This window comes from Festucalex cinctus, chromosome 19, assembly GCF_051991245.1.
Source record: "Festucalex cinctus isolate MCC-2025b chromosome 19, RoL_Fcin_1.0, whole genome shotgun sequence".
Taxonomy (NCBI): Eukaryota; Metazoa; Chordata; class Actinopteri; order Syngnathiformes; family Syngnathidae; genus Festucalex; species Festucalex cinctus.
In genome coordinates, this window is record NC_135429.1 from 16,624,045 (window position 1) to 16,636,164 (window position 12,120).

At 39.5% G+C, this 12,120-nt stretch overlaps 1 protein-coding gene across 3 annotated transcripts in view; it reads right to left on the reverse strand.

Annotated features, from left to right (window-relative positions):
- Positions 1-12,120, reverse strand: part of anln (anillin, actin binding protein) — a 50,497-nt gene that overhangs the window by 19,028 nt on the left and 19,349 nt on the right. For all 3 annotated transcript variants that reach the window (XM_077506846.1, XM_077506845.1, XM_077506844.1), the window contains exons 4-10: positions 10,471-10,796; positions 6,268-6,550; positions 5,825-6,021; positions 5,611-5,715; positions 3,289-3,400; positions 2,514-2,821; positions 2,084-2,229 (exon numbers count right to left, since the gene is read on the reverse strand). In XM_077506846.1, the coding sequence (XP_077362972.1) occupies positions 2,084-2,229; positions 2,514-2,821; positions 3,289-3,400; positions 5,611-5,715; positions 5,825-6,021; positions 6,268-6,550; positions 10,471-10,796 (1,477 nt within the window). The remainder of the gene's footprint in view (positions 1-2,083; positions 2,230-2,513; positions 2,822-3,288; positions 3,401-5,610; positions 5,716-5,824; positions 6,022-6,267; positions 6,551-10,470; positions 10,797-12,120) is intronic.

A 12,120-nucleotide genomic window follows, 5' to 3' on the forward strand; every position in this document is an offset into this window, starting at 1 on the left:
TCCAACACCGGACAAGAACTCGTGTCACAGAACTCTGTCAGTGATGATCGCACACACTGGAGGTGAGGATGAAATAGAGATTCATGTCAAGAAATCCGAACTATCCCTTTAATACTAGGGCTAAAGCGAGTCTCGTCACTTCTGCCTTGGATCCCGCTGAGATAGTAGTAGTCAAGCTGTGAGAAATCCAATTTCAAAATAAACCTTACCTTACCAAGTAGTATATGTAGATCAATGCATTGTAGCTCTTTTATTTTGAAGTTGTTTCCGGAAGCATGTCGTAACGGATAGTATAGGGGGCTGCCAATGTGCTCGACTATTCAGAGTTTGTTTACAATGGCAATATTGACCATTTGCACCGACGTCACATGATCACGTGACTGCCCCACCATGGACGGTGGAAGGAAATGACGTTTGAATGGAAGTGGACGGGCCGCTGAGTGATTTCGGTACTTAAGGACTTTTATTTTACAAATTAAAAGTTATTATTGCCCATCGAGCCATGGAATCTGCTAGTTCAACTGACGTTCGCCTGTCGGCAGAAGTGGAGCATTTAGTAGGTGCTCATAGAGTGCGATAGTAACAGAAACTGTAGATGGCTGGTTTGAAAACAGACACTACCTTCTGTCCTCTGCTGTTTGAACTGACCTAATCAAATCGCCGACTTTTCTGGAATTCACCGTGCACGACCTGTATCACTATGTTGTTACGCTCACACCCGGGGGACAATCTACCTTTTAATGGCAAAGGTAAAACTTGTTTATCATGCTAACAGACTTATTTTTTGTCATGTTATTTTTACACATTCTGTCCTTTACTGAAACACTGTGGTTATGTCAGGTATGCATCAAGCATTTTCATTCAGATGCACTGAATAGTTTTGAAGAAGGTACACTTAAGTTTGTTTGTGTGCAGTTGGAGTGGACGCTAACTACGTGGCTCAGGCCACCTTCACGTTAACGATCGTTATGTGATTTGAAACTCGTAATTCGACACCCTTGTTACAATCTTTGCTAGCGTGTATATAGTAAGTGTACATTTACGAGTAAAATGTATGAACATTGATCTACTAACCTCGTAAAAAAATGCTCGCTGCAAATCAGTGAATATTTTGTGGGCTGTCAGTCCTTTCTGTTGATTGCTGCTATCCATTGAGATCTTTTGTCTTCATTAGTAGGTATTCGGTAAAAAGCAACATTTGTTTTACTCCCTTGTCTGTTTGTACAACCAACTGCACAGCAAGATATGAACGTTGTATAACTGAATCGACTAGACAAAGGTCATCACGCTGTACACGATTCAATTGTTACAATCCAGGCAAGTGGTTCTTTTGCCGTCCATAGTTTCAGGAGGGGGCGTTCCCATGGGGCAGTGACGACACGTGCAAATGGTCATTGCCTGTAAGCGCCCCAAACTGTTTGAACAGATGTCAGTAACACAACTTAGTCCTGAAGTCACGTTCAAGCTTCAGGTAAGAGCGCTAAGACATAATTATGCTGACATTGTTGCTAGCGTTTAGCGGAGACTGCTAGCTAACAGCAGCAAGCTAGCTGCTCTAGCTCGCAATGGTAAAGTGCTCCAGCCGTCTGATTACTTTTCAAAGGCGTAAATTCTAAAGCCTGTAGACAAAGCTGCCAGGAATGCAGGGCCTCAGAGAGCATGGGTGACTGACGCGGATGTTTTTTATTTTTACACGGGCATCTGATTAAGATGACTCCTGAGCACCTCCCTTGTGAGGTCTACCAGGCTTGTCTCACTGGGAGGGACGATCCCAGGGACTACCCAGGACACGCTGGAGAGAATGTCCAATGATTGGCCCGGAAATGCCTCAGGAACACCCAGAGGAGTTTGAAGAACTAGTTGGAAGAGGGAAAACTGGGTTTCTAAACCTTGTTGCCCCTGCCTCCCAACCCCAGATAAGAGCAACACAATGTGTGGGTGGCTGGATGCATGAAAAACACCACTGGGCCATAAATATAAACGATGAGAAACAAAAAGTCTGCAGGTAACCAAACGTTCTTCTGTCAGATGATAGCACACTAGTTTATTATTTGTCATTCAGTAACATTAAGAGTACACCTACCTGTATGGCAATTTATGGTCCTCATCTGGGATATCAACACTGTCAGGTGTGGGACTCCTTACACTGGCTCTCTGGAATTTAGAAAGTTGGCAAACTTTGTCTGGAGTTTTATTCTTCACAATGAATGAACTCAATGGAGTTGAGGTCTACACAGAAAGAGAAGAAAATACCATGTCATATTTAGTTAAATGATAGCCCACCAGCAGAACAATAGAGAGGCTCTAAATGCTAAATGTGTGAGAGATAATCAGGATAACTTTTTGCCAAAGAATGAGAATTATAGCACACTTTATACACTATGTTTGCCTACCCTGGAATTAAGCTGTTTTAAGAGTGTATGCAGTCTAAGTATTTTGATTCATGGAGGCAAAAATCCCACATACACGAACATTCCTTACGTTTATGGTCATAAATGATGCATTGTAAATACCATCATGCTCTCGGGACTCTTCACCACAGCAGCCACAGTCTCAGCCAGTGGTGTGAGAAGTGACATGGAAGAGATATTCAAGGCATCTTCCTCTTCATGATCCTGGTCCTCACATTCTTCCAAAACTCCTTCAAACAGGTCGTTGATAACTGCAGAGTTGATGGACTGGTCAAGATTCATCTCTCTCTCATTGTCTTCAATCTTCTCTTCATCTTTTGTTGGGTCAGAAATGTTGTTCTCGTCTGCGTGGGCAACACTTCTCATTGGACTAGATGTGGATGCTGGGGGAGAATTGCAGGACCCACAACCTGTGATTTGAAAACAATCGCGTTAAATAGGCCCTTATGCTCACATTAAAATCACACATCAGTAAAATAGGCTACATTAAAATTGGGTCATGACTGAGCAAAGCAAAGTGCCTTCGCAGGGACTTTACATGTGGAGCGAGTGACCATTTTGGAAAAAAAAAAAAAAAGAGAGTAGTTCTCCGTTTGTTATTGAAATTATACAATAGAAAGCTGTGGTAACTATTTTGCCATCTGAAGAACATGACATCAGACATAGAAAATTGAGCATCAGGAAAAACATCAGCAATGGCAGAACTCCTCTGTGTAGTACTCAATACAAAAGTATCAAAACACTGTATTCTCCCATCAGTCAAGTGATTTTTTTTCCCCCAATGTTGATGTAACAATCAGTTTGTTTTCGTAGACCATGAGCACCATTATCAAAAACTGCAAACTTCAATAAAACAGTCTGAAAATGCTGTGAATACCTGGAGTTATGCCCTTTACAGGGGTTTCCGCAGCCTCAAGAAAGTGTGATTTTGGGTCATCTTTTGACTCAAGCAAAACACTGTTGCTATCCATAGATTTGTCAAGATTTTCCTAAATAAAAGAAAAAAGAATTATATTACATAGTTTACATATGTAACTAGGGGTGGGCGATATGGTAAACGTCATATCATGATTCTTTACAAATAAATTCACGATCTTGATTTTATCACGATTCTTTTTTTTTTTTTTTTAAACATATTTTCGTTTTTTCCGCACTATAAGGAGCACCTTCAACGAATGACATATTTTAAAACTTTTTCCATATATAAGGTGCTACAATAGAGGCTGGGGTTACGTTATGCATCCATTAGATGGTGCTGCGTTAAAGGGAATGTCAACAAAACAGTCAGATAGGTCAAACTTTATTAATAGATTACAAACCAGCTTTCTGACAACTCCATTCACTCCCAAAATGAATAAACAGCCGTTTTATTATTTTCTCTGGAGGTAAAAACCGAGCCAGCCTCCCCGCGACCCCGCGACCCCGCAGCCGGGCGGTCGGAACTCCCGGGAGCGTCCAACTCATCCGCGGCCGGGCGCGCCATCGGCTTCGAGTTTGTGCGAGTGAGTAAGTGGAGGGGGAGGGGGAGAAGAGAGAAAAAAAAAAAAAAAAAAAAAAAAAAAAAGACCACACGAATGCATCAAGCATAAACCAAGCTTGAGCCCGCATAAAGTTGAACTGTATAGAATGTGCCACAGACGATCTTGCCGATCTGTCAGCTTTCTGAGATCATCAACACATTAAAGTTCTTAACGATTTAATATCAAAATATCGCCCACCCCTATATGCAACATTTAATATATACATATTACACACACATATATACAGTAGGGATGCAACAGTTCTTGGTCTTGGAACGGCCCTGCACGGGACACTCCGCCCTTATGGGCCGCAGGTTTTCGGTCCGCAACAAATTTTGTATTGACGCTTTACCCTAGTGTTGTTCCGATACCGTTTTTTGGCTCCCAATACCGATACCCACCTTGGCAGTATCGGCCGATACAGATACTTTAGTTGTTTTTTTTCCCCCTCAACATGAAAAAGCTGTCCTGGTATTGGTTCAGAGAATTCAAGGGCCAATAGGATATCTTAGAACGGCATGTAGTGAACATGTCACATACCAGTGAATGTCGTGCACCAGCACGACACAAGATGCTGCATCCAAAACCCTATATTAGTGTTGGAATTAAGGGTATCGGCACGTTACTTGTGATTACTCACCGATACCGATACCACTGTTTTAATGCAGTATTGGCACCTCTACCGATACCAGTATCGGTATCGGAACAACACTACTTTACACGCCACTGTGTGTGTGCATGCCTCTCCAGTGTTGCTGCAGAAAAGTCCTCCCCGTAAGCTAATTTACAATCACTGTTGCGGTTCCGCCCACTCAACCCCTCACAAAACAGAAGCAGGATTAAAAAAAAAATTTAAAATGTGGCAAGCGAGGCGGAGTTGATGGACCAAAGTTTGAAGAACCGGTGTGGAATAATTTCAGCTTCGTTATCGAAGACGACGACAAGGGAGTGAAAAGAGCGAGCAGAAATATTACTGCCTGTAAACTAGGGATGTAGCGATAAGGGCAATATCGTGATATTAAAACTGCCACAATATCGTTGTCGTCATGTTCACAATATTTAAAAGCAAAACATCTGTTTAAAAAAAAAAAAAAAAAAAAAAAAAAAAAAAAAAAAAAGTCAGGTTGCGTTCCATTTGCGCAGTTCTAGCACCCTCTAGTGGCTAATTTACTCGTGCAATTAATTTTCATTAGGGATATTTTGGCCTTCTATGTTTAAAATCTATGCTAATTGTCAGATGAAGGGGAAATCTAATTTGCTAGCGATCAATGTGTGCTTGCATTAGCAAATAAGTGCCTCAATATTGTTATTGGAGATTGTAGGTGGTTTATATGCATTGCTGTTATATACAAAAGCACAATATTGTGCTTTTTTTAGTATGAGCTTTTTTTTATTTAATTTTTTTTTATTTTACAATATTGTGATCTTTTTTTAAATATCGCCTACAATATCGTGATAATATTGTATCATGATGTTTGGATATCGTTACATCCCTACTGTAAACGTGTCTTGAAACGTGTACCAAATTTTAGTCCAGCAGCGCGCAACAGCCTCCTTGCCCAAACCCGGAAAGTGGACACCCAACCTGCTCGGTCCCCCAGCCGATGAAATGCATCAGAACACACACACGCACCCGCACACCCCCACATACACACACACTTTATACAAGTAGTTACAACCTTGAGGTCTGTGGTTTTCTTGGTTTCTGACACTTCGTCTTTGATTTTCCACATATTGTTCCCCTGGGGCCGATTCCGAATCTGAGCCAGCTCAGCCTCACGCTCCTGAATAGACACATTATTGTGAATATTATGAGCACTCATATTACAATTTATCATATGGGCAGGATGAGTACAGTACAAGGTCTGTACAACCCACACCATATTCACCTACCAATTTTTGTTTATGGGCGAGATCAGCTGTGGTTGTATTTGCTACTTGGGGAACCATGAGCCTGTTTTGCATAAGTCTGTTGCTTGACGAAGCCGACTGACTTCCTATGGGTGACTGCGTGCTCCCCCCTGCTGGCGAGTTTGTGCGCTCCTGGCATCTCTCTTCAAATCGGTCCAGGAAAGACTTCACCTGTACACCTGTTGACCAATGGCCATAGTTCATAAAAATAGTCTGTTACAACATGTTCAGGAAATTACATCTCCCATCCAGTTTTGAATTTAGTAAACATTTCTTAATCATGTGCACCTTTCAACACATCTACAGCTTTGACACCAAAACATTTAGAGCTTGACTTATGGCTAAGTAAAGACAAGTGAAAAAATACCTTCACTACATGTCATTGTGTCACATTTCAGTCAAACAGGAAAAGCATTATACATTACCAGAACCACCAACAGTGTTCTTTGCCTGAGGGACAGCAGGGCTGGACGTGGTTGGTTTTGCACAGAGGTGTGGTTTCCAAGGACTGGAGGCAAAATTGGGACCCGTGCAAGCAGCGTTCCTGTTTTGTGCACTTTGAGACACTAATTGCGAAGATGGGGACACTAGTGGCATAGCTGCTGCCTGTACTGAAGGTTTCTGGGGCCTTGTTATTGAATTCGCTGTTGATTTGGTCACAGGTATGTCAGTCTTCTGAGGGCTTGACCTTGCTGAAGGATGAGCAGCCTGTTGATCGAAAAATCAGTAATAACATAATGGATAGGTGTGCACATGAATCTAACAGGTGTAGGAGTGGGTGTGCAGGTGTATACAGGTTATTCATGATACTGCTACCAGTACTCGGGCTGTACGATTATGGAAAATAATCTAATTGTGATTTTTTTCCCCAAAAATGGCGATTGCGATTAGGGTTGGGCGAAAATAAGGTATCCCGCAGTGTCTAAAAATAGAAACAGTGTCACTTACCGCCATTTAAAAAATAAATATAAATAATAATAATAATAATATCCATCCATATATATTAGTGCTGTCAAAGTTAAAGCGTTAACTAATTAATCAATCACAAAAAATTATCGCATTAATCATTGTATTACCACAGATTAATCACACTATTAATTTTGACCGCAGATGATCCTTTTTAGCCAACAGTGGATGGTTACATTAAGCTCTAATAATATATATATATATATATATATATATATATATATTTTTTTTTTTTTTGAGAGAGAGAAAATATAAATGTGTACTTAATTGTTTTCAACTTAATATAACTATTTACTTATAACTAGGGGTGGGCGACATGGTAAAAATGTCATATCACGATTTTTTGAAAAAATTCATGATCTCGATTTTATAACGATTCTTTTTTTTTTTTAGGGCTGTCAAAGTTAAAGCGTTAATAGATTAATTAATCACAGAAAAAATGTCGCATTAATCACTTATTAACGCCTAGGGGTGTGAATTGCCTAGTACCTGACGATTCGATTCGTATCACGATTCACAGGTCACGATTCGATACCGATTAATCCCGATACGAATTTATAAGTCAATTGTTGCGATTTTTTTTCATTCAAATTTAGAAAATACTAATCAGTAAGCTTGTAGAGTGTAACATTTATATGAAAATGTATTATTTATTTATCTGAAATTTCAGTCTTATAGAGGTTGTAATCTGTTTCATGTTTGAACAGCATTGAAATAAAATATTAAGGCTTAATGTTCCGTTCATATAACATTCTTCCATGCTCAAGGTGTGAATCCTAACCCGAAGTCAGACGTTTTGTTGAATATTTTTCCATTAAAAATGGAAGTTTAAAAATCAATTCAGCCGCCTATTGAATCGATTCGAGAATTGCGCAATGTAGTATCGCGATATATTGCCGAATCGATTTTTTTTAACACCCCTATTAATCGCACTATTATTTTTTTTGACCGCACTTGAACGTAACCGCGGATGGTTACATTGAAGGCTGCCCAGGTTTTTATTGCAGTATTGATATGTTATGTTGTGTTTGCTATGGATGTCGAGGTACAGGAGTGTTCATAGTTTTTGTATCTACCTATTATTATTTTGCACATATTCGCCCAGTCCTAATTGAACCTGGTCATTACGTAAAAATTAGTTTCAGGTAATGTGTTGTGTTTTTGTACACAAAAAAATAAAATAAATAAAAATAAAAATAAATTAAAATAAAATAAAAAGAAAAGAAAGGTTAATAATACAGTGATACCTCAGCTCACGAACATAATTGGTTCCCAGAAAGTGTGTGTAAGGCGAAAAGTTTGTACTTCCGAACATTTATTTCCCATAAGAAACCTTTAAAATGAGAATAATCCATTCCCAGGTCCCTATAAAACATAATTTTCTACTAAATAAGCCTTAAAACTACACAAAAATATACCTTATTTTATGTATAATAAATGTGCTATTGTATTGTAATTAAAGAAATAAAGTGTACTGTATAATAAAGTCGTTTTATTCACCTTTGTGATGGTAGTTCTTAAGGATGGTAGCAATGGTAGACTTTCTTCATTCGCGAGCGTTTCACAGCGTAAAGTGTTTATGGAACGGTTGCCACTCATTCGCGCTTTCGTGCTCACCGGAGCGGAGGAGGCGTGTCCCTTGGTGAACAAGGAAGTGGAGCACTTTAGCGAGTCAACAAAAAGTGAGCACCGCCAACTACTTTCACCTCTTTCCTGGGACTAAACAGCCGTGGCACGATTTTCTCCTTTTTTGAGGTACGTGATAGCACTTTTGCTTTTTTTTAGTGGCGCGAACTCCATTGACTACAATGCAAATGCGCCGCCGAATCGCCGTCCCTCGCTGGTAAGCATTAGGCTTAACACTAGCCTGTGGTGGGGTCTTTTTTGGTCCCATAATAGCAAAAGTACACTCAATAGGTCCAAAATGTCTATCAAACACAAACCGCGTCCGCACTAAAAGAAAGGGGGTGACGAACTGGGACGCCGTGAGCGTGCGTCAGCTTCTCGTGGCCGCCACCGTGGCGCTGTTCGACCGCGTGGTTTGGTTCGTCTGCCGAAAACTAGTTCGTCAGCAGAGACTATATGCTCGCGAATTTAAAGGAAGGCACCTTTAATTTTACATGTATGGCTTGATTGGCAGTAAATAGTTAGTTTAGCTACGAAACATGCATAAGAGCTGAAGAATACACCCCAATATTGATTTATTTAACTTTTTTCAACATAGAAGTACTTCCGTGTTGGAACGCCCTCAAGTGGTGACGTCACTAGTGTGTATACTCGCTTGGCGAACAGTAGTTCACGCAGACAGAACGACGAGGAAGACACAAACGTCACTTATGCCTTACTGTATTGCAAAATTTTGCAAGGTGTCGTCAAGGAAAAACCCGCGAGGAGCACACTGGTATGTTATCCCCAAAAAAAACAAAAAAAAAAAAGACTATTTGCGTAGAAAATGGCTTGTCGACCTCCCGGCAAGGACAAGCAGGCGCGGACGTTATGTTTTATTAGCTCGTAAGTTGTTTATAGTTCACAAATTGACCATGTTCATAATCTTATTTTAACAAATAATTTATTGAATGTGGATTAGTGTCATTATCATCGGCATGTGCGACGTCCTACATTTGTGTTCTGTCCCGCTGTTCTTCCTGTGGTGCATTCCAGTTTCATTTGCATTTCTATTAATTTCGTTCGGATCCCAACCATTGATAACCAGCCTAGGTAACGGCGTCTCGCATTTCCTTACTTCATTCTGTCTATAAATAAACACGGTTAATACACAACCTTCTTGCAAGCTTTCGTTTACATCATCGGGACGCTACGCAAAAAAAGAAAAAAAAAAAAACAGCTCGGGGAGGTTGGGCGCTGTAACGACGATACATATAATTTTACTATTTTTTTCTTTTTCCTGAAATAGTTTGTCAGTTCCACACGTTTTGCATTGCTCGTGCTGTGTGTCACTTTACCTGTTGGATATTGGCTCCTCCAAGACTTTTCTTCTTCACATCTTTCATCGCAACCAAAGCTATCCTGAGAATGTCTATTTAGTATTGCCATGTTGAATGTCTGATGTTCCAGGATGCAGTTGAGATTGTCCGCAAGGAACCGATCCTCGAGTTCTTTCATTTCCAGACAGCACACATTCATTAGCGGATTGTCCATTCCTGCAGCTCCCGTACGAGCACCACTCACCCACCGCCTGATTCACTCGTTCGTTAGTTTATTTTGTGCCCGAAAATACCATCTGGCGCCACAACTTTCACATCCAAGGCAGACTTTCCTTCGGTAGGGTTATTTTGTCGTGTTGGCTCGAAGCGATAAGGTTTAATCCTTCCGGGTTTGACGCTAGATGCACGGCTGCGTTGCATAGCGCTTCCATCGTGTAGCGTTTACACACTAGTGACGTAAACATCCGGGTTATTTAGTCACGTGTAACAAACATGCCGGCGTTCGATTCATTTTAACATCGGTTTAAAAGTTATTAAATGTACATAAAAAAATAATCACGTCACCAAATTAATTATTGAAAAAGTAGCAACTTTTTGCTGCTAAAAATGGATCAATAAGTAAAGTGTTCCTTTAATGTTCGTGAGGCGAAAAGTTCGTGAGCTTAAGCGTTCGTCAGCCGAGGTATCACTGTAATTGCAATTATAATAGAGACTTGCCTGACTTGAGAGTGATGAAAACTTGCTCTTTGTTGAACTGGTCACCACAGGATCAACAGTGCTTTGTTTAATAGAAGCAGACAAATTTGCATCTCTGCGGGCTAACTTGGGACTAAAACCTGTGGCAGGCTTTGCAGGGGCTTTCTCTTTTGAAATGTTGACATGGCTTAAGTCATCTTCCCAAGTTCCAATGGTAGCAGCGAGATTGGCCAGTCTTCCTCGGCACCCTACTGCAGTTTCCGAGGGCGTGGTGGGGCCTGAATTTGTCGTGACATCAATATTTGTTCTCAACAGCGACACAGGTGTCGAGTCTGCAACAGTCAAGTCTGGAATGGTGAAACACACCAGTTAGGCAAATGACTGAAAAGCAATAGAGAACAGTCTCAAACAGTGCAGCGCTATCAGAGCAGTCAAAGAAAAAAAATTCACAGTACTTCCTGCCACATACATATCACACCAGTCATAATTAATAAAATTCCTCCTTTCACCAATAATGCATAGTACTGTATTGATATTACGATATATGCTAATACTGGTGCAGAATTGAACTGCATTCTATGGAGACAGCAGTGCCTATTATTGTTATGTAGCTAAATTAGGTAACCAAAATAGAATAGTACCCTATGACTTACGAGTTTAATTCGTTACATCACCAAGTTAGTCACTCAACAACCAAATAGTATATTGACTTAGACTTGACTTTATTGATCCCTTTGGGGTGGCTCCCTATGGGAAATTTACATGTCCAGCACCAATGAGAATAGATAATAAAATAAAAAATAATTCAATCAATCAATCAATAATGTTATTACACCAGAGATTGAATTAATAATAATAATAAGAAGAAGAAAATAAAAAAATCAATCAATAAGGTTATTACACCAGAGATTGAATTAAATAACATAAATATATATAGCATGTACATAAATTAACATGTATACATCCTAATATTTTGAATTAATAAAAAACTAAAAATAATTACAATTTTTTTTTTTTTGTCATTTTAAAATTTTTCTGCTTTTGCTGAGGTTTTAGATTTTTGTTGAGGTACCGTTTCAGTACCGGTATCAAGGTATTTTATGCAGATATAGTATCGAAGTCAAAATTTTGGTATTGTGTAGGGGTGTTAAAAAAAATCGATTCGGCGATATATCGCGATACTACATCGCGCGATTCTCGAATCGATTCCCAAAAAAAAATCGTTTTTTTTTTTTTTTTTTAAGAGCTCAGAATTGTTCATTCGGTAGTCTTACCGATTCAACGTCTTATCATCATTGCCTTTTTTTTTTTTTTTTTTGGTGTGTGTGTGTGTGTGTGTGTGTGAATCGATTTTTAAACTTCCATTTTTAATGGAAAAATATTCAACAAAACGTCTGACTTCGGGTTAGGATTCACACCTTGAGCATGGAAGAATGTTATATGAACGGAACATTAAGCCTTAATATTTTATTTTAATGCTGTTCAAACATGAAACAGATTACAACCTCTATCAGACTGAAATTTCAGATAAATAAATAATAAATTTTCATATAAATCTTACACTCTACAAGCTTACTGATTAGTATTTTCTAAATTTGAATGAAAAAAAATCGCAACAATCGACTTATAAATTCGTATCGGGATTAATCGGTATCGAATCGAATCGGGACC